The sequence below is a fragment of the Pristiophorus japonicus genome, chromosome 21 (genome assembly GCF_044704955.1).
Source record: "Pristiophorus japonicus isolate sPriJap1 chromosome 21, sPriJap1.hap1, whole genome shotgun sequence".
NCBI lineage: Eukaryota > Metazoa > Chordata > Chondrichthyes > Pristiophoridae > Pristiophorus > Pristiophorus japonicus.
The window spans coordinates 91444023-91467289 of NC_091997.1; the positions used below are offsets into that span (position 1 = coordinate 91444023).

Genomic DNA, 23267 nt, shown 5'->3' on the forward strand with positions numbered 1-23267 from the left:
CATCCTATCACAAACCTTTTGTTCTTTCCTCCCCTCCCCCTTTCACTGTTACAACTCAAACTTTTCCAGTTCTGAAAAAGGGTCACAGACCTGAAACGTTAACTCTGTTTGTATTTACAGATGCTGCTTAACCTGCTGAGATTTTCAGCATTTTCTATTTTTATTGTGGACATCTTGTTCTGGAAATGATACAACGGAAGACTTTTCTGGGACTTGGGCAGTTTAATACAACTTCACGTCTGAATTATTCCTTTATCGGTGGTTCCTGGGTGATGGTCTAATTTTGTTGACAAAATGAACTTTGATCATTCACACTAGGTGATTAACTGTGCTACAGATATTGCTACTATTTATAGCCACTGATAGACCTTGGATTTTCTCAATAACAGTTGATTTTGTGTTTTATCCTGCAGGATGAAGTGGGTGCCCCTGGGATAGTAGTTGGTGTTGCTATCGATGGAAAGGAAGTATGGTCTGAAGGTTTGTATTGCCTACTGATAATTGCACGTGTGACAGTCACAGTCAGATGTTCTCAGTGCCAGCTGTGGCTCAGTTGGCAATACCCTTGCCTCTGAGTCAGAAGGTTGTGGGTTCAAGTCCCACTCCAGAGACTTGAGCACAAAAATCCAGGCTGACACTCCAGTGCAGTACTGAGGGAGTGCTGCACTGCCAAAGATGCCGTCTTTCAGATGAGACGTTAAACCGAGGCCCCGTCTGCTCTCTCAGTCGGATGTAAAAGATCCCCATGGCACTGTTCCTGGCCAATATTTATCCCTCACTTAATGTCACTATAAAAACAGATTATCTGAACATTATCACATTGCTGTTTGTGGGAGCTAGTTGTGCACAAATTGGCTGCTACATTTCCTACGTTACAACAGTAACTACATTTCAAAAAGTACTTAATTGGCTGTAAAGCACTTTGGGATGGTCCGGTGGTCGTGAAAGGCGCTATATAAGAACATAAGAAATAGGAGCAGCAGTAGGCCCTACGGCCCGTCGAGCCTGCTCCGCCATTCAATAAGTTTATGGCTGATCATCGACCTCAGCTCCACTTTCCTGCCCGATCTCCATATCCCTTGCTTCCCCTAGACTCCAAAAATCTATCTATCTCAGCCTTGACTATATTCAGAGACTCAGCATCCACAGCCCTCTGGGACAAAGATTTCCAAAGATTCACAACCCTCTGAGTGAAGAAATTCTTCCTCATCTCTGTCTTAAATGGCCGACCCCTTATCCTGAGACTATCGCCCCTAGTTCTAGACACTCCAGCCATGGAACTAAAATATAAATGCAAGTCTTTCTTTCTTTCTCGGTGAACGAGCAAGGGTCCTTGTACAATACAATGAAAACGGCACGCAGCAAGAGGAAAGAAACTTTAGTGCTCATTTCATGCTTCCAAATTAATTTGGCAACATATTTAGATTCATCATTATCAGTGTTATAATTCAAACGCTACTTGGATTCCTTTCTTAGAAAGAACTTTCATTTATAAAAGTGCTTTTCACAGCCAAAGCACCTCGCTTTTGTAACGTCGGGAAATACAGCAGCCACTTGCCTCTCCCACAAACAGCAATGAGATAAGAGCAGATCATCTGTTTTTAGTTGTATTGGTTGAGGGATGAAAGTTGCCCAACATACTTGGGAGAACATCCCGGCTCTTCTTCAAATAGTGCCATGTAATCTTTTACGTCAACCTGAGAGGGCAGGCTCCTATAGACTTCAAAGGGATAGAGACTGGCTAAGTGAGTGGGCAAGAACATGTCTAATGGAATATAATGTGGAGAAATGTGAAGTTATCCACTTTGGTAGGAAAAATAGAAAAGCAGAGTATTTTTTAAATGGTGAGAGATTGGGAAATGTTGGTATTAAGAGGGTCCTGGGTGTCCTTGTACACCAATCACTGAACGTTAACAGGCAGATACGGCAAGCAATTAAGAAAGCAAATGTTATGTTGGCCTTTATTACAGGAGGATTTGAGTACAAGAGTAAAGACATCTTACTGTAAGAAGGGATAACCACCATGGCAAACTAAGGAAATAAGGGATGGTATCAAATTGAAAACAAGGGCATACAAAGTGGCCAAGACTAGTGGAGGGCCAGAGGATTGGGAAACTTTTAAAAGCCAGCAAAGAACGACTAAAAAGATAATAAATAGGGGAAGATAGATTATGAAAGCAAACTAGCACGAAATATAAAAACAGATAGTAAGAGTTTCTACAGATACATAAAAAGGAAGAATGGCTAAAGTAAATGTTGGTCCCTTAGAGGATGAGACTGGGGAATTAATAATGGGGAACAGGGAAATGGCAGAGACTTTGAACAAATATTTTGTATCGGTCTTCACGGTAGAAGACACTAAAAACATCTCAATAGTGGATAATCAAAGGGCTATAGGGAGGGAGGAACTTAATACAATCACTATCACTAAAGAAGTAGTACTCAGTAAAATAATGGGACTAAAGGCTGACAAGTCCCCTGGACCTGATGGCTTGCAGCCTAGGATCTTAAAAGAAGTGGCTGCAAAGATAGTGGATGCATTGGTTGTAATCTACCAAAATTTCCTGGATTCTGGGGAGGTCCCAGTGGATTGGAAAACCGCAAATGAAATGCCCCTATTTAAAAAAGGAGGCGGTCAGAAAGCAAGAAACTATAGACCAGTTAGCCTAACATCTGTCATTGGGAAAATGCTGGAGTCTAGTCCATTATTAAGGAAACATTTGGAAAAGCATGATTTAATCAAGCAGAATCAGCATGGTTTTATGAAAGGGAAATCATGGTGACTGATTTGCTGGAGTTCTTTGAGGATGTAACGAGCAGGGTGGATAAGGGGAAACCAGTGGATGTGCTGTATTTGGATTTCCAGAAGGCATTCGATAAGGTGCCACATTAAAGGTTACTGCATAAGATAAAAGTTCACGGGGTTGCGGGTAACAGAAAACAGAGGGTCGGGATAAATGGTTCATTTTCCGGTTGTCAAACAGTAACTAGTGGGGTGCCGCAGGGATCGGTGCTGGGGCCTCAACTATTTCATCATGGCAACACCCTCGCTCCAAACACTGGCACCTGCTCAACTATGTCATCGTTCGAGCCAGGGATCGCAAGGATGTGCGTATCACCACGCTCCATGACAGGAGCTGATGACTGCTGAACTGACCACCGCCTAATCTGTTCCGTCATCAACATCAATATAGCCCCAAAGCGGCAACGGCAGCAGAAGCAGTGCCGCAGAAAAATCCACGCCTAGGCACTCAAAGACCCAGCTAAGAGAGCCCTATACAGCCAGTGCATCACTGCTAACTTGGCGACCCTTGACCCCGAGACGCAGAATGCCCACAGCGCTTGGTCTGCCCTCCAGGCCACCATAACCAGTGCCTGCGAAGAGACGTTCGGTCACTCAACCAGGAAACACCAGGACTGGTTTGATGAGAATGACCAGGAGATCCAAGAGCTAATAAATCGCAAGCGCAGGGCATTTCTGAACCTAAAACAACAACCCAACTCTGGAGCAGCCAAGCAGCTTTACAGACAGCTCAAGGCCGAGGTCCGTGACCTAAAGAATAGATGGTGGATGGAGAAAGCTCAGGAGATTCAGCAGCTGGCCGACAACGATGATGTGCGAGGATTCTTCACCGCAGTCAAGTCCACCTACAGCACAAGGCCCCACCCCAAGAATGGGGAGACACTCATCAAGGACACCGAGTCAGGACCCGCTGGAAGGAACACTTCGAAGATCTCCTTAGCCGAGACTCTGCCTTTGACACGAGTATCCTCGACTCCATCCCGCAGCATGCTACCCGCCACCATCTCAGCAAAACCCCAGCCCTGCACAAGTTAGAAAAGGCCATCCGACAAGTCTTACTGCGGCAACTACAGAGGAATCTCCCTGTTATCAGCCACTGGGAAGGTCATCGCTAGAATCCTCCTCAACCATCTTATCCCTGTGGCTGAGGAGCTCCTCCCGGAGTCACAGTGCGGATTCCGTCCACTACGGGGTACAACGGACATGATCTTTACGGCGCAACAACTGCAAGAGAAATGCAGGGAACAGCACCAACCCTTGTACATGGTCTTCCTTGACCTTACAAAGGCTTTTGACATTGTTAATCGTGAGGAACTATGAAGCGTCCTCCTCTGTTTCAGCTGCCCCTCAAAATTTAATGCCATCCTCTGCCTGCTCCACGATGACATGCAAGCCGTGATCCTGACCAACAGATCCACCACAGACCCAACCCATGTCCGGACCAGGGTCAAACAGGGTTGTGTCATCGGGCCAACCCTCTTCTCGATCTTCCTCGCTCCATCTCACACTGAATAAGCTCCCCACTGGAGTGGAACTAAACTATAGAACCAGTGGGAACCTATTCAACCTTTGTCGCCTCCAGGCCAGATCCAAGACCATCCCATCCTCTTTCATCGAGCTACAGTACATGGACGACGCTTGCGTCAGCGCACATTGAGGCTGAACTCCAAGTCATAGTCAACATCTTCACCGAGGCGTACGAAAGCATGGGCCTTGCACGAAACATTCATAAGACAAAGGTCATCCACCAATCTGACCCCGCCACACAGCAGTGTCCCCCAGTCATCAAGATCCACGGCGCGGCCCTGGACAACGTGGACCACTTTCCATACCTCGGGAGCCTATTATCAGCAAGGGCAGACATCGACGACCAGGTGTCAGTGGGAATGTTGCACTTTATCAGGGAGGCCTTGAGGGTGTCCTTGTAACGTTTCCTCTGCCCATCTTTGGTTCGTTTGCCATGAAGGAGTTCCGAGTAGAGCGCTTGCTTTGGGAGTCTCGTGTCTGGCATGCGAATACCCGCCCTCCTGTATGGCTCATATACGTGGACCATATACAGTAGACACCTCAAATCGCTGGAGAAATACCACCAGCGTTGTCTCCGCAAGATCCTGCAAATCCCCTGGAAGGACAGACGCACCAACGTTAGTGTCCTTGATCAGGCCAGCATCGAAGCACTGACCACACTCAACCAGCTCCGTTGGGCGGGCCACATTGTTCGCATGCCTGACACAAGACTCCCAAAGCAAGCGCTCTACTCTGAACTCCTACACGGCAAGCGAGCCCCAGGTGGAAACGTTTCAAGGACACCCTCAAAGCCTCCTTGATAAGGTGCAACATCCCCACCGACACCTCGGGTCACAGAATTAGGGGTCGGCCATTTAGAACTGAGATGAGGAGACATTTCTTCACTCAGCGGGTGGTGAATCTTTGGAATTCTCTGGCCCAGAGGGCTCTGGGTGCTCAGTCGTTGAGTATATTCAAGACAGAGATCGATAGATTTTTGAATATTAAGGGAATTGAGGGATATAGGGAAAGTGGAGTTTAGGTAGAAGATCACCCACGATCTTATTAAATGGCGGAGCAGGCTCGGGCTGAATGATCTACTCCTGCTCCTATTTCTTATGTTCTTATGTTAGAGAGGGAGTTCCAGAATTTTGACCCAGTGACGATGAAGGAATGGCGATTTATTTCCAGGTCAGGATGGTGTGTGACTTGGTGGCGGCGGGGGGGGGGGGGGGGGCTGCGGGGGGAGGTGATGGTGTTCCCACGCGCCTGCTGCTCTTGTCCATCAATTCCTATAAATACAAGTCCTTTCTTTCTATGTCGGTCAACAGATACAGATGGATGCATGTTGGTCAGCTCACATATAAATGGGGCTTTATATGTTTGGTCAAGATGAAGATAAATATGTTCTTTTCTGGAATGGTAACTTTACTGAGCATTGTTATATATAAACCCAATGCTTATCATTCATGAGTAAGGTTCTTTGTTTTCAAGTTTTATTGATAAAACCCCACTTTAAGATGCAAAGTTTACAATTTTTTTATTCATGAGATGTGGGTTGTAGTAGGCAAGGCTAACATTTATTGTCCACCCCTAATTGCCCTTGAGAAGGTGGTGGTGAGCTGCCGTCTTGAACTGCTGCAGTCCGGTGTGGTGAATGTTATGCCAGGGGGGTTCTAGAATTTTGACCCAGTGATGATGAAGGAACAGCGATGAAGGAACCAAGTCAGAATGGTGTGTGACTTGGAGGGGAACGTACAGGTGATGGTGTTCCCATGCGCCTCTGTCCAGTCCTAGGTAGTAGAGGTCACGGGTTTGGGAGGTGCTATCGAACAAGCCTTGGCGAGCTGCTGCAGTGCATCTTGTAGATGGTACATGCTGCAGCAACGGTGGTGGAAGGAGTGAATGTTTAAGGTGTTGTACGGGGTGGCAATCAAGCGTGCTCCTTCTGGATGGTGTTGAGCCTCTTGAGTGTTGTTGGAGCTGCACTCATCCAGGCAAGTGGAGAGTATTCTATCAAACTCCTGATTTGTGCCTTGTAGATGACGGAAAAGCTTTGGGGAGTCAGGAGGTGAGTCACTCGCCGCAGAATACCCAGCCTCTGACCCGCCCTTGTTGCCACAGTATTTATGTGGCTGGGCCAGTTAAGTTTCTGGTCAATGGTGACTCCCCAGGATATTGATGGTGGGGGATTCAGTAATGGTAATGCCGTTGAATGTTAAGAGGTGATTTGACTTTTGTTGGAGATGGTTATTGCCTGGCACTTATGTGCCGCGAATGTAACTTGCCACTCATCAGCCCAAGTGTGGATGTTCTCCATGCCTTTGTTCTGCAGTATTCCTGAATAGGTTTTCATTTATCATTCTGACTTGCTTTAAGGACTTGGATACGCAGATGTGGAAAACCGGGTGTTGTGTAAGCCGGAGACAGTCATGCGAATCGCCAGTATCAGCAAACCCCTTACTACGACCGCCATTGCCAAGCTGTGGGAAGATGGAAAACTGGATTTCGATGCACCTGTGCAGAAATATGTGCCGGAATTTCCTGAAAAAGAGTACGAAGGAGAGAAAGTAAGAACGTTTCACAACACCTTTCAAAAGCCTAAGCAGATATCTTCATGTTTGGCAGTTTTTGGCCAGTTACGTTGTACGGTTTGTGTTAATTTGTATTTGCAGTGTGATTCACACACTCGTTCAAATCAAATCTGAGAAAGCAGGACAGGATTACCTGATGGAAGCAGGCCATTTGGTCCAACCAGTCCGTGTTGGTGCTCATCCTTCACATGAGCAGCAGTCCTACACCTTTGTTCTCGGGTCCCTTTATCCCCCTTTCCTTCAACCGTCCATCTAACCTGTAAATGTTGATGTGGTCTCCAGTTGTGTCCAATGGGCTACCAGGATTGAGGTCTGCCTGCAAATCAGAAAGGACTGGACCTCAGTGGGAAGCCATCATTTGAACATATACGCATTAAATTGGTTAAGTTGCTGCAATACACAAATCACCCAACAAATGTTAGATCAGGGTCTCCAATCCATAATGGTGGATATCTCCACTAGCAGAGCTTCCAGGACAGAGTAGAAAATATTTGTGTTCGACGAGGTAGGTTAGTCCTGGCCTGTTCTCTTGCCGTATTCTGGAATTACGCCATCTCCGGCATTTGGTGACATTGATCTAAAACCTATTTCTGTTCGGGTTTGTGTTGGCCTGTTTCATAACCTATGTCTGTTCGTTTATCGGCGGTCATTTCTTTGAAAGTGCAAGTTGAAACTGTTTCCATGGGAAGCTGTACTGTTAGCGGGCAGTTTTGGCTCAGAGTTTAGTAAACCACAAGCCCTCTATGTAGACCCGCCATGTTTGACTTGGCATTCTGACAGCTCCAACCCTTAGAACTCACCAGGAGCTCGATCACTTCCCACTTTCATTTAGGTCAAGAAATTATTCCCATCATTTTACTTGGCATCACGTAAATCCTGACTGGAATATTTGTCATACTCACGGAGCCGTGAGTGAGAGTATGACTCTCGCCCGGGGCAATTTAGGAAGCTGCTAATTATTAGTTTCCTATTGTTCAAACTGGTGACAAATAGCAGATAGATGGGTGCATCCTACACCACTAGCGCACTGCAGGAAACCAGCCCAGGATTAAGGATATTCCACCCATTTCAGGCTGCTTTCCAGCATCTCCCAATCAGCTTCCTGTTGATGGTAGGGGTAATGCTGCCACATAGAGCAGTCCTCATGCATTTACTGAACCTTGCGGTCTAGATTTCTCGGGTGGGGTGGAGTGCAGATATTGTGATACACAAGGTACCACAAAATTGTGCAGGACAGGCTCGATGGACCAGAGGGTGTTTACCTGTCCATCGTTGTTCATATGTTGTCCGTACAAACAACCTTGGAGTACTGTGTGCAGGTCTGGTCTCCATATTAGAAAAGGACATTGAAGCACCAGAGAGAGTGCAGAAAATATTTTCATGGATGGTACTAGAATTCAGAGGATGCAGCAACAGGAAAGACTGAACAGGCTGGGGATCTTTCATATATCCAACGATATAGGTAAAAAACGGGATGAGGTCCTACAAGACGAATTTAGAGAGCTAGGAGTTAAATTAAAAAGTAGGACCTCAAAAGTAGTAATCTCAGGATTGCTACCAGTGCCACGTGCTAGTCAGAGTAGAAATCGCAGGATAGCTCAGATGAATACGTGGCTTGAGGAGTGATGCAGAACGGAGGTATTCAAATTCCTGGGACACTGGAACCGGTTCTGGGGGAGGTGGGACCAGTACAAACCGGATGGTCTGCACCTGGGCAGGACCGGAACCAATGTCCCAGGGGGAATGTTTGCTAGTGCTGTTGGGGAGGGGGTTAAACTAATATGGCAGGGGGATGGGAACCAAGGCAGCGAGACACAGGGACGTAGAATGGGGGCAGAAGCCCAAAGCAAAAAGGGCCACATTACAGCCAAATTCTAAAGGGGCAAAGGGTGTTAAAAAGACAAACCTGAAAGCTCTGTGCCTCAATGCGAGGAGTATTCGGAATAATTGGACAAATTAACTGCTCAGATAGCAGTTAACGGATATGATGTAATTGGCATCACGGAGACTTGGCTCCAGGGTGACCAAGGCTGGGAAGTCAACATCAAGGGGTATTCAACATTTAGGAAGGATAGACAGAAAGGAAAAGGAGGTGGGGTGGCGTTGCTGGTTAAAGAGGAAATTAATGCAATAGTAAGGAAGGACATTAGCTTGGATGATATTGAATCTGTATGGGTGGAGCTACGGAATACCAAAGGGCAGAAAACGCTAGTGGGAGTTGTGTACAGACTACCAAACAGTAGTAATAAGGATGGGGACAGCATCAAACAAGAAATTAGGGATGCGTGCAATAAAGGTACAGCAGTTATCATGGGTGACTTTAATCTACATATTGACTGGGCTAACCAAACTGGTAGCAATGCGGTGGAGGAGGATTTCCTGGAGTGTATTAGGGATGGTTTTCTAGACCAATATGTCGAGGAACCAACTAGAGGGCTGGCCCTAGACTGGGTGATATGTAATGGAAAAGGACTAATTAACAATCTTGTTGTGTGAGGCCCCTTGGGGAAGAGTGACTATAATTGATGGGATTGTAGGCCGATAAATCCCAAGGGCCTGATTGTCTGCATCCCAGAGTACTTAAAGAAGTGGCCATAGAAATAAGTGGATGCATTGGTGATCATTTTCCAACAGTCTATCAACTCTGGATCAGTTTCTATGGACTGGAGGGTAGCTAATGTAACACCACTGTTTAAAAAAGGAGGGAGAGAGAAAACTGGTAATTATAGACCGGTTAGCCTGACATCAGTAGTGAGGAAAATGTTGGAATCAATTATTAAAGATGAAATAGCAGCGCATTTGGAAAGCAGTGACAGGATTGGTCCAAGTCAGCATGGATTTATGAAAGGGAAATCATGCTTGACAAATCTTCTGGAATTTTTTGAGGTTGTAACTAGTAGAGTGGACAAAGGAGAACCAGTGGATGTGGTGTATTTGGACTTTCAAAAGGCTTTTGACACACAAGAGATTGGTGTGCAAAATTAAGGCACATGGTATTGGGGGTAATGTACTGACGTGGATAGGAAACTGGTTGGCAGACAGGAAGCAGAGAGTCGGGATAAACGGGTCCTTTTCAGAATGGCAGGCAGTGACTAGTAGAGTGCTGCAGGGCTCAGTGCTGGGACCCCAGCTCTTTACAATATACATTAATGATTTAGATGAAGGAATTGAGTGTAATATCTCCAAGTTTGCAGATGACACTAAATTGGGTGGCAGTGTGAGCTGTGAGGAGGACGCTAAAAGGCTGCAGGGTGACTTGGACAGGTTAGGTGAGTGGGCAAATGCATGGCAGATGCAGTATAATGTGGATAAATGTGAGGTTATCCACTTTGGGAGAAAAAACACGAAGGCAGAATATTATCTGAATGACGGCAGATTGGGAAAAGGGGAGGTGCAACGAGACCTGAGTGTCATGGTTCATCAGTCATTGAAAGTTGGCATGCAGGTACAGCAGGTGGTGAAGAAGGTAAATGGTATGTTGGCCTTCATAGCTAGGGGTTAAGTATTGGAGCAGGGAGGTCTTACTGCAGTTGTACAGGGCCTTGGTGAGGCCTCACCTGGAATATTGTGTTCAGTTTTGGTCTAATCTGAGGAAGGATGTTCTTGCTATTGAGGGAATGCAGTGAAGGTTCACCAGACTGATTCCCGGGATGGCGAGACTGACATATGAGGAGAGACTGGATCAACTGGGCCTTTATTCACTGGAGTTTAGAAGGATGAGAGGGGATCTCATAGAAACTTGCAAGATTCTGAGAGGACTGGACAGGTTAGATGCAGGAAGAATGTTTCCGATTTTGGGGAAGTCCAGAACCAGGGAACACAATCTAAGGATAAGGGGTAAGCCATTTAGGACTGAGATGAAGAGAAACTTCTTCACTCAGAGAGTTGTTAACCTGTGGAATTCCCTACCGCAGAGAGTTGTTGATGCCAGTTCATTGGATATATTCAAGAGGGAGTTAGATATGGCCCTAATGGCTAAAGGGATCAAGGGATATGGAGAGAAAGCAGGAATGGGGTACTGAGGGAATGATCAGCCACGATCTTATTGAATGGTGGTGCAGGCTCGAAGGGCCGAATGGCCTATTCCTGCACCTATTTTCTATGTTTCTATGTTCCTGTCTGGAAAAGAGAAGATTAAATGGAGTCCTGAAAGAGATCTTGAAAACTTATGAAGGGGTTTGAAAGGGTGAATGTGAAGAAACTGTTTCTCCTTGTGAGTGAGTCTAGAACAAGGGGACATAAATATAAGATAGTCACTAATGGATCAAATAAAGAGAGTTGTGAGAAGTATGTGGAACTCGCTGCCACATGGAGGGGTTGAAGCAGAGAGCATTGATGCATTGAAGGGGTGGTTAGCTACATACCCTAGGAAATCGAGGCTTACGGGGGTGGGAGGGGGCAGGGTAGGAGGAGGAGGTAATTAGAGTGGGAGGAGGCTCGTGTGGAGTATAAACACCAGCATAGACCAGTTGGGCCGAATGGCCTGATATTGACACATTCTGGAAATTCCCTGCAAATACTGACATATTCCCAGGGACCCAGTGTAAATATTGACACATTCCCATGGACCCCCTGAAAATACTGACCAGTTGCCAGAGACTCCTGCAAATACTAACACATTCCCAGGGATGCACTAAAAATATTGACGAACTCCAGGGATTCTCTGCGTAACCTCCGAAATACAAAGTCGGCATCCCACAGGAAGACAGCAGCAGACACAACATGTTAGTAAGCCAGCAAATGCAGATGAGAATACAGAAATCTGAAACTTTTCATAGATCCCTTCGAGTCCAAGGATCGCAGTTGGAAAGCATGTGATGTTGGCTGATATCAAGGTCAGCTCCTTCCCACAGCAACATAGTGGCTAATGCTCTCCTGGGTGTCCTCCCACCATGCATCCTCCTTAGACTTTAGCTCAACTAAAACTCTGCTGCCCCTTTCCTAACTTGCACCAAGACCCGTTTGCCCAGCACCCCTGTGTTCACTGGCCTATATTGACTCCCGATCTGTCAATGCCTCAAACTAAAAGTTGTCATCCTTGTTTTCAAAGGCCTTCATGGCCTCGCTCCTCTGTAACCTCCTCCAGGCCTAGAGCCTTCCGAGATCTCTGCGCTGCTCCAATTCTGGCTTCTTGAGCATCCCTGATTTTGATTGCTCCACCATTGGCGGCCGTGCCTTTTGTTGCCTAGGCCCTAAAGCTCTGGAATTCTCTCTGTAAACCTCTTCGCCGCTCTACCTCTCTCGTCCTTTAAGCGACTCTTTAAAACCTAACTCTTTGACCATGCTTTCAGTCACCTGCACTCATATCACCTTACGTGGCTCGGTGTAAAATTTTGTTTAATAACGCTCCTGTGAAGTGCCTTAGGACTTTTCACCAGAGGTCGTGATGGCAAGTCACACCATGGAAAGTGTTGAAATTGAATTCAATAAATCTGGTAATCTAATGACCATAAAACCGCCGGATTTTTCACCAATCAATAATGAAGGAAATAAGAACATAACATACGGCTCCGCCATTCGATAAGATCGTGGTTGATCACCGACCTCAATTCCACTTTCTCACCCGATCTCCATATCCTTTGATTTCTTTAGACTCCAAAAATCTATCAATCTCAGCCGTGAATATATTCAGAGTATCCACAGACCTCTTAGGCAGAGAATTCCAAAGATTCACAACCCACTGAGTGAAGAAATTCCTCCTCATCTCTGTCTTAAATGGCCTTTCCCTTATCCTGAGACTGTGACCCCTGATTCTAGACTCTCCAGCATGGGAACAAAACCTCGCAGCGTCCGCCCTGTCAATCCCTTTCAGAATCTTGTATGTTTCAATGAGATCATCTCTCATTCTTCTAAACTCCAGAGAGTATAGGCCCATTCTACACAATCTCTCATAATAAAACAGCCCTCTCATCCCAGGAATCAATCCAGTGAACCTTCGTTTCACCACCTCCAAGGCAAGTATATCCTTCCTTAGATAAGGAGACCAAACCTGTGCACAGTACTCCAGGTGTGGTCTCACCAAGGCCCTGTACAATTGTAGCAAGACATCCCTACTCTTATATTCCAACCCTCTTGCAATAAAGGACAACATGGCATTTGCCTTCCTTATTATTTGTTGTACCTGCGTGCTAGCTTTCTGTGTTTCATTCTCAAGAACACCCAAATCTCTATGATCACCAACATTTTTAAAAGTTTCTCACCATTTAAAAAATATACTGATTTTCTATTCTTCCTACCAAAGTGAATAATCTCACATTTCCCTACATTATACTCCATCTACCACCATACTGCCCACTCAGTTAGTCTATCTATGTCCCTTTGCAGACGCTTTGTGTTCTCCTCACAGCTTACCGTCCCACCTAGCATTGTATCATCAGCAAACTTGAATACATTACACTCAGTCCCTTCATCTAGTCATTAATATAGATTGTAATTAGTTGAGGCCCCAGCACTGATCCTTGTGGCACCCACTAGTTACACTAGAAAAAGACCCGTTTACCCCTACTCTGTTTTCTGTAACCAGATTGTAGAGTGTAATCTACCTAATAAATACGTTGCCAAATGTGGAAGATTTGTTCACACGCTAACAGGTGGCTAGATCTTTTCAAAGTTAGATCAAACAAACGTCTACGTACAGCTTGAGTTAGTTGAAGAATCCAAGCCATGCTTGACTATAAATAATCACCTGGGCCTATATCAATTCAATAGACTACCATTTGGAGTGTCTTCCGCCCTGACATATTCCTGGGGTAATGAACTAAATTTTGCAAGGGATTGAAGGGGTAATACATTATCTAGATGACATACTTATTTCAGCACCAAACAGGCAAATCCATGATAAGGTATTGAATAAAGTGCTCAAATGGCTAGAGAAGCACGGAGTATGAGTGACTGCTCACAAGTGTGAGATGTTTCAAAACTCAGTGGAGTACTTGAGGCACAGAGTAGACAAAGATGGTTTACATCCAATCAAAGGAAAGCTGGATGCAATCCGAAATGCACTCCCAAGAATGTCTGAACTTTTGGGTCTTTTGAATTATTACAGAAAATTCCTCCCAAATTTGGCTACACTGCTACATCCACTGAATGAGCTGTTGGAAAAAACAGGTAGCTTAGAAGTGGTCAAAAGAATGTGACACAGCATTCAAAATGTATAAAAGCCAGTTAGTAGAAAGTACCATGTTATGACGTATATAAGGAGATCAAGCTAGCATGTGACGCCTCTCCGTGTGGAGTTGGGGCAGTGATCTCTCATACTAGATAGTGGGGAGGAGAGACCAATTGGTTTTACTTCTCGCACGCTCAGTGCTATTGAATAGAACTATCTGCAAATCGAAAGGAAAGTTTTGGCAATGATTTTTTGGGTCAAGGCGATTCACTTGTTTGGTCATAAGTTTACCATAGTTACTGTCCATAAGCCCCTGACAGCAACCCTCCATCCAAAGTCCCTCGTTCCAACGTTAGCTGCAGCCCGAATGCAAAGATGGGCTTTGATTTTGTCAGCATATACTTATGACATTGAGTACAGATGATCAGCTGATCACAGTAATGCTGATGCTATGTCCATATTGCCATCCCCATCACAAGTTACACCCAATAGGGAAGAAGTGTTTTATTTTTCATACATTGATGAGCTGCCGAGAAGAGATCGGTAGAGCAAATAAACGTGAACCAGTTACGTTCAAGGTGTTTGCTAACATAGCAAATGGATGGCCAAACCAGGTATCAGAAGAAGATAATCATCCATACTTCATTCGTAAGAATGAATTGTCAGTGGATAAAGATTGTATCATGTGGGGAGCAAGAGTGGTTATCCCAAGTAGGTTCAGGTCTAAATTGTTAGGAGAGCTTCATGGCCAACACTTGGGAATGTGCTTGACCAAGAGTTTTGCACGCAGTTACTTATGGTGGCCAGGTTTAGATAAAGAGATAGAGTACATAGTCAGTCAGTGTACAACATGTCAATCAGTGAGCAAGAAACCACCATCAGTACCATTAAAGGGTGTGGCAAAGGTTACATGTAGATTTTGCTGAGCTAGAAGGACAGCAGTTGTTCATAGTGATGGTCAGTCATTCGACGATCAACATCGAGGGGGTCTCCATTGATCAGAAACTTAACTAGACCAGCCACATAAATACTATGGCAACAAGAGCAGGTCAGAGGCTGGGTATTCTGCGGCGAGTGTCTCATCTTCTGACTCCCCAAAGCCTTACCACCATCTACAAGTCAGGAGTGTGAAGGAATACTCTCCACTTGCCTGGATGAGTGCAGCACCAACAGCACTCAAGAATTTCGACACCATCTATGACAAAGCAGCCCGCTTGATCGGCACTCCATCCACCACCTTAAACATTCACTCCCTCCACCACCGGCGCACTGTGGCTGCAGTGTGTACCATCTACAAGATGCACTGCAGTAACTCGCCGAGGCTTCTTTGGCAGGACCTCCCAAACCCGGACCATTACCACTTAGAAGGACAAGGGCAGCAGACGCATGGGAGCACCATCACCTGCAACTTCCCCAAGTTACACACCATCCTGACTTGGAAATATAATCACCATTCCTTCATAGTTGCTGGGTCAAAATCCTGGAACTTCTTCTCTAACAGCACAAGGACTGCAGAGATTCAAGATAGCGGCTCACCACCACCTTCTCCAAAATTTGGCTACACTGTTACATTCCTTTTAAGATGTGGCTCTTATGGCTAAAGGGATCAAGGGATATGGAGAGAAAGCAGGAATGGGGTACTGAAGTGCATGATCAGCCATGATCATATTGAATGGTGGTGCAGGCTCGAAGGGCCGAATGGCTTACTCCTTCACCTATTTTCTATGTTTCTCAAGGGCAATTAGGGATGCGCAATAAATACTGGCCTTGCTAGCGACACCCACATCCTGGAACGAATTTTTTAAAAAAACGTGGGTAGAGGTGTTTCTGATGCAGAAAATAACAAAAGCAAAACACTCGACAATTTGCGAAGCTTGTTTCCTTCATAGAGACTCCCAGAAGAAATTGTGTCTGCAATTTTGTTCAGGAAAGATCACACAGTTCATGAGCAGAAACGATGTGAAACATACCAAAGTTCCACCATACCATCCTGCCTCAACTGGTGCAGCAGAACGCACAGTACAAATTGTGAAACGTGCCCTCATCAAGCAAATGTTGGATCCAAATCCAAAGAAATGCCAATTGTTGTTGGACCACAAACTGGCAAATTTTCTGATTACTCCTCATACCACTACTGGTAGAAAACCAGCAGAGTTGTTTCTCAAACGACAGTCTCGATCCAGGTTCTTGTTGTTAAAGCCAAACTTGGCACAATCAAGGCAGAAAGAGAGTCATGATAAAGATAGAGTAAGAGAGAGAAGGTTAGAGAGAAGAACCATCAACATAAATGGTTAAAGTGGTTACCAGGAAGAGTAATGAAGATATGTGGCCCTCGCACATATTTGGGCAAGATGTTTGATCATGGAAAGATTAGGTTTGTTCACATTGATCATATCTTAACTACAGATGTGGAAGAAGTTGAAAGTTGGGATGATTCAATTTATTCTGATGAGTCAGATAGTCTTGTTACAAGTAGAGTACCAGTAAAAAAAATACTACATAAGATGTACCAGAAACAAGTCTAAGAGAAAGTCAGAATTTAAGTCCGAGTCCGAGGCAGGCACACAAACAGTCTGAAAGTATATAAAGTCCAAAAGTAGATCAAGGTTAGAAAATCTCTCCTTGGGCTCAGCCTAGAATGAGTCAAAGCCCGACAACAAGATCAGAAATTTCTGTTCAAGAAAGAAGCTTATCCTCTTCAAAACAGAAAATCAGTGTAAAAGTTTAATTGGTAAGTATGAAAAATAAGTTGATATCTTTTGTTTGTGTTACAGAATTCTATAGTAGAATTTGGAAACATAAAATAGGTTCCATTTAAGAAATGTACACCAAGAGTTGTGTATACCATGCAAGTCATGTGCAATGATTATTTGCTATGATTAATTTCTTCAATAAGGAGGGAGAAGTATTGTAGAGCCACCTAGTGGCGCCGACCCGACCTGGGCAGAGACACCACCAGCAGCAATGGGGAGAAGAGCAGCTAGCCACCACAGGGATAAGCGCGAGCTATCCTGAGAGGGGGCCAAATCAAAGTGTGACGTCACCGGAATCCAGGTAGCTGATTGGCTGCGTATTTCGGAGCGCGATCGGGAGGAGCACGAGGTCAGGACCCAGGAGTGAGGCCCGAGGGACAGGAGCAGCGAGGACGAACCCAGCAGCGAGATCGAGGCCCAGGAGTGACGCAGCGTGGACCAGCAGCGGGGTCGGGGCCCAGGGAAGGTGGAGCACGGGCCAACAGCGAAGTCAGGAGGCATACACTGCATCCTATGAAACCCAGGGTGAGAGGACCTGTGGGGAGGAGGACAATAGAGTATGTTTCTGTGTGTGTACTAGGCCTATGCAGCAGAGCCTGGTCTCCAATCATCTTGGATCCCCTTGCCATTGGACCAAGACCTTGCTTTGTCAAGCTCGTGTGGTAGCTGGTGTGCAACAGCCATCCAAGATAAAAATGCCCATGCACAGGCATCTGCCACCCTTTAAAATGAAGTTTGGGACCTGGAACGTGAGAACCCTCATTGATAACCCCAACAGTGACAGACTGGAATGGTGTACTGCTATCGTTGCCCGGGAACTCAGACGTTTTGACATAGACATCGCGGCCCTAAGCGAGACTCGACAGGCAGGGGAAGGCCAGCTCAAGGAACAAGGTGGTGGCAAACCAGAAGAAGAACATCATCTCCATGGGGTAGACTTCACCATAAAACTGAGCCATAAAACTCCCCTTGCGGAATAAGTGAACGTCTCGTGACCTTTCGGTTCCACCCAGCCCTGAACCTGTGCGCTACGATCATCAGTGCATACGCCGCAACATTGGAAGATACAGCCTTGAACAATCCCTGTCCCGAATCCCAATGGGCGACGAGCTGATTCTCCTCGGTGACTAACAGCAGTGTTGGAAAGGACATTGACCTCTGGGGAGGTGTGATCGGCAGAGAGGGGGTCAGGAAACCAAATCCAGCGGTACCCTCCTCCTGACGAGATGCTTAGAAAATGGCCTTGTCATAACCAACACCTTGTTCTGTCAGAGAGACAAGTACAAGGCCTCATGGCAACACCCTCGCTCCCGTACTGGCATCGTTCGAGCAAGGGACCACAATGACGTCCACATCACCTGTGCCATGACGGGAGCTGACGACTGCTGGACGGACTACTGTCTAATCCGCTCTTGTCATGTCCATCAATGTAGCCCCAAAACAACGGCGGCAACAGAAACGATGCCGCAGAAAAATCAATGCCGGAGCACTCCAAGACCCTGCTAAGAAATCCCTATTCAGCCAGCACCCAATCTGACGACTCCCAGTGATCCATAGATGCAGAGTGTCCACAGTGCCTGGTCTGCCCTCAAGGCCTCCATAATCAGCACCTGTGAAGAGACTTGGTCACTCGACTAGGAAACAGTGACTGGTTCGATGAGAACTGTTGTGTACCTAACACAGATGAGACTGCACACAGGGAGGTTAAAGTAACAGTGACCGCAGTCTTTATTAAGACACTCCAGAGTGAAGAACAGGCCTTAGGGGCCGGCTTATATACAGTGCTCCCAAGGGATGCAAGAACGACCAGGAGATCCAGGAGCTAATAAGCCTCAAGTGCAAGAAAGCAACTCTATGTAGACGTCTGAAGGCTGAGGTCCAACATAAAACTCACAACCTAAGGAACAGATGGTGGGTGGAGAAAGCGCAGGAGATCCAGCAACTAGCCGACAACCACGACATGCGTGGATTCTTTAGCGCAATCATGATCACCTACAGCCCAAGCACCCAAGATCCTACCCCACTGCGGGACAAGAATGGAGAGGTACTAGTCAAGGACAGAGAGGCAGTCAGTGCCCGCTGGAAAGAGCGCTTCGAAGGTCTCCTTAACTGAGACTCTCTTCGATGGAGTGAGTGTCCTCGACTCCATCCCGCAGCATGCTACCTGTTACCACCTCAGCGCCACCCCAGCCTGGTATGAGTTTGAAAAGACCATCCAACAACTGAAGAACAACAAGGCCTCAGGAGTAGATGGAATCCCCGCCGAAGCACTAAAGCATGGCGGAGAAGCACTATTGGTGTGAATCCATGAACTCATTTCTCTTATTTGGAAGGAGGAAAGCATGCTAAGGGATCTCTAACACCGTAATCGTGTCATCTTCAAGAAAGATGACAAGTCCGATTGCAGTAATTGCAGAGGAGTTTCCCTGCTGTCTGCACAGGGAAAGCCATCGCAAGAGTCCTCCTCAATCGCCTACTCCCAGTGGCTGAAGAGCTCCTCCCAGGGTCGCAGTGCAGATTCCACCCACTAAGGGGCACAACGGACATGATCTTCACTGCGTCAAATTCAAGAGAAATGCAGGGAACAGCACCAACCTCTGTACGTGGCCTTGTTTGACCTCACAAAGGCCTTCGACACTGTCAACCGTAATGGGTTACAGAGTGTCCTCCTCAAATTCGCCTGCACTCAGAAGTTTGTCACTATCCTCTGTCCAAGGGCAGACATCGATGGCTAAGTCCAACACCACCTTCAGTGTGCCAATGCAGCCTTGGGTCGCCTGAGGAAGAGAGTATTTTAAGACCAGGACCTCGAACCTGGCACCAAGCTACAGAGCAGTAATGATACCCACCCTCCTATATGCTTTAGAGACATGGACCATGTACAGCAGACACCTCAAAGCACTGGAGAAGTACTACCAACGCTGCCTCCGCAAGATCTTGCAAATCCATTGCAGGATAGGCGCACCAACATCAGTGTTCTCGCTCAGGCCAGCATCGAAGCATTGACCACGCTCGATCAGCTCCGATGGACGGGCCACATCGTCCATATGCCCGACACTAGACTCCCGAAACATGCTCTCTACTCCGAGCTCCGACATGGCAAGCGAGCCCCAGGTGGGCAGAAGAAACTCTTCAAGGACACCCTCAAAGCCTCCTTGGAAAAAGTGCAACATGCCCACTGACACCTGGGAATCCCTGGCCCAAGGCCGCTCAAAGTGGAGGGGAAGCATCCGGGAAGGCACCGAACACTTCGAGTCTCTTTGTTGGGAGCAAGCGGAAGCCAAGCGCAAACAGTGGAAGGAGCGCACGACAACCCAAGCCCCCGACCCACCCGTTCCTTCAATCGCCGTCTGCCCCACCTGTGACCGAGACTGTAGGTTCCGCATTGGACTCATCAGTCGCCTGAGAACTCATATTAGTGTGGAAGCAAGTCATCCTCAACTCCGAGGGACTGCCTCAGAGAAGAAGGACTACTGATGCAATAATAATAAAGCCATGTGCTCTGCATAGCTCTACCCCGAAACCATGTTGTGCAAGTGTGTGTGTTTACTGCGTCTCAAGATATCACACTGATGACATCACACAATTAGTATGAACAATATAGAGGGTGCATAATTCATAAAATGCATTCAGGAGAACTTTTTTTAGCCAGTACGTGGCAAGCCCATCAAGGGAAGGGGCGGTTCTGGACATAATTTTAGGGCATGAAGCTGGATAGATGGAAGGGGGAGCATTTTGGCGCAAGTGATCAGAATTCAGTTAGATTTAGGGTAGTTATGGAAAAGGACCAAGATATACCAGGAATAAAAATTCTCAATTGAGGAAAAGCCAATTTTACAAAGCTGAGATGTGATTTAGCCAAAGTGGACTGGAAACAGCTACTTGAAAGTAAAGCAGTGTCGGAGTAGTGGGAAGCATTCAAGGAGAAGATCCTGAAAGTTCAGAGCAAGTATGTTCCCTTAAAGAAAAAGGGTGGGACTAACAAATCTAGTCCCCTGGATGTCAAGTGGCATACAGGGTAGGATAAAGAAAAAAAGGGAGGATTATGACAGATACCGAGGGCTCAATACTGCAGAAACCCGAGAGTATAGAAAGTGTAGGGGTGAAATTAAAAAGGAAATTAGGAAAGCAAAGAGAGAGCATGAAAACATTTTGGGAAGTAAAATCATGGAAAATCCAAAGATGTTTTATAAATATATTAAGAGCAAGAGGATAACTAAAGAAAGAGTATGGCCTATTCGAGACCATAAAGGTAATCTATGTAACCAGGAGATCCAGGAGCTAATAAACCGCAAACGCAAGGCATTCTTGAATTGGAAATAACATCACAACTCGAGAGCAAGAAAACAGATATACAGACAGCCGAAGGCCGAGGTCCAACAAAAAACTCGTGACCTAAAGAACAGTAGGTGGGTGGAGAAAGCGGAGGAGATCCAGCAACTAACTGATAACCACGAAGTGCATGGATTTTTTAGCGCAGTCAAGACCACCTACAGCCCAAGGTCCTACCCCGCTGAGGGCTAAGACCGGAGAGGTGCTCATCAAAGACAGAGAGGCAGTCAGTGCCCGCTGCAAGGAGCACTTCGAAGATCTCCTTAACCAAGACTCTGTCTTTGATGTGAGTGTCCACGATCCCATCCCGCAGCAAGCTACCCGTCACCACTTCAGCACAACTGCATCCCGGCATGAGGTTGAAAAGGCCATCCAACAACTGAAGAACAAGGCCTCGGGAGCAGATGGAATCCCCGCCAAAGTACTAAAACATACTGGAGAAGTCATCATTATCATCATCATAGGCAGTCCCTCAAAATCGAGGAAGACTTGCTTCCCTCCTAAAGTGAGTTCTTTGGTGGCTGAACACGAGAGCCACAGACCCTGTCACAGGTGGGACAGACATTCGTCGGGGGAAAGGGGAGGGTGGCACTGATTTACCACACGCTCCTTCCGCTGCCTGCACTTGACCTCTTCATGCTCACAGCGTTGAGATTCGAGGAGCTCAACGCCCTCCCGGATGTACTTTCTCCACCTAGGGCGGTCTTCGACCAGGGTCTCCCAGGTGTCAGTGGTGATGTCGCACTTCACCAGGGAGGCTTTGAGGGTGTCCTTGTAACATTTCCGCTGTCCACCTTTGGCTCATTTGCCATGAAGATGCTCCAAGTAGAACAATTGCTTAGGGAGTCTCGTGTCTGGCATGCGAACTAAGTGGCCTGCCCAGCGAAGCTGATTGAGAGTGGTTAGTGCTTCAATACTGGGGATGTTAGCCTGAGCGAGAACATTGATGTTGGTGCGTCTGTCCTCCCAGGGGATTTGCAGGATCTTGCGGAGACATTGTTGGTGATATATCTCCAGCGACTTGATGTGTCTTCTGTACATTGTCCATGCCTCTGATCCATACAGGAGGGCTTAGTCTACAGCCATGAGCTTGGTGGTAGGTTTGAAGGCCTGGTCTTCGAACGCTCTTTTCCTCAGGCGGCCGAAGGGTGCACTAGAGGCGATGTTGAATTTCCGCATCAATGTCTGGAGAAGCACTCTTGGCGTGAATCCATGACCTCATCTCTCTTATCTGGAAGGAGGAGAGCATGCCAGGGGATCTCAGACGCCATAAGCGTGACCATCTTCAAGAAAGGTGACAAGTCCGATTGTGATAATTACAGAGGAGTTTCCCTTCATCGCAAGAATCCTCCTCAACTGTCTTATCCCAGTGGCTGAAGAGCTGCTCCCAGGGTCGCAGTGCAGATTCCGCCCACTAAGGGGCACAACCGACATGATCTTCACCGCGCGTCAAATCCAAGAAAAATGTAGGAAGCAGCATCAACCTCTGTACATGGCTTTCTTTGACCTCACAAATGTCTTCGACTCTTAACCGTGAGGGATTATGGAGTGTCCTCCTCAAATTCGCCTACCCTCAAAAATTTGTCACCATCCTCCACCTGCTTCACGATGAAATGCAAGGTGTGATCCTGACCAATGGATCCACCACAGACCCAATACACTTGCAGACAAGGCTGTGTCATCGCACCAACGCTCTTCTCGATCTTCCTTGCTGCAGTATTCCATCTCACCCTCAACAAGCTCTCCGCTGGAGTTGAGCTAAACTACAGAACAAACGGGAAATTGTTCTACCTCCGTCACCTCTAGTCCAGATCCTAGGTCGTCCCATCCTCGGTCATTGAATTACAGTATGCAGACGACGCTTGCGTTTGCGCACACTCTGAGGTCGAACTCCAAACCATCATTGACACCTTCACCGAAGCGTATGAGAGTCTGTGCCTTAAGTTAATCATCCATAAGTCAAAGGTTCTCTACCAACCTGCCCCCGCCACACACTACTGCCTCCCGATTATCAAGATCCATGCTGAGACCTTGGACAATGTGGACCACTTTCCATATCTTGGGAGCCTACTGTCAACAAAAGCAAAAATTGATGATGAAGTCCAACAACGCCTTCAGTGTGCCAGTGTAGTCTTTGGTCGCCTGAGAAGATTGTTCGCAGACCAAGAATC

At 46.6% G+C, this 23267-nt stretch overlaps 1 protein-coding gene across 1 annotated transcript in view; it reads left to right on the forward strand.

Annotated features, from left to right (window-relative positions):
• Window positions 1-23267, forward strand: part of lactb (lactamase, beta) — a 75790-nt gene that overhangs the window by 29999 nt on the left and 22524 nt on the right. Inside the window, exons 2-3 of the mRNA XM_070864225.1 lie at window positions 414-480; window positions 6689-6879. Of these exons, the coding sequence (XP_070720326.1) occupies window positions 414-480; window positions 6689-6879 (258 nt within the window). The remainder of the gene's footprint in view (window positions 1-413; window positions 481-6688; window positions 6880-23267) is intronic.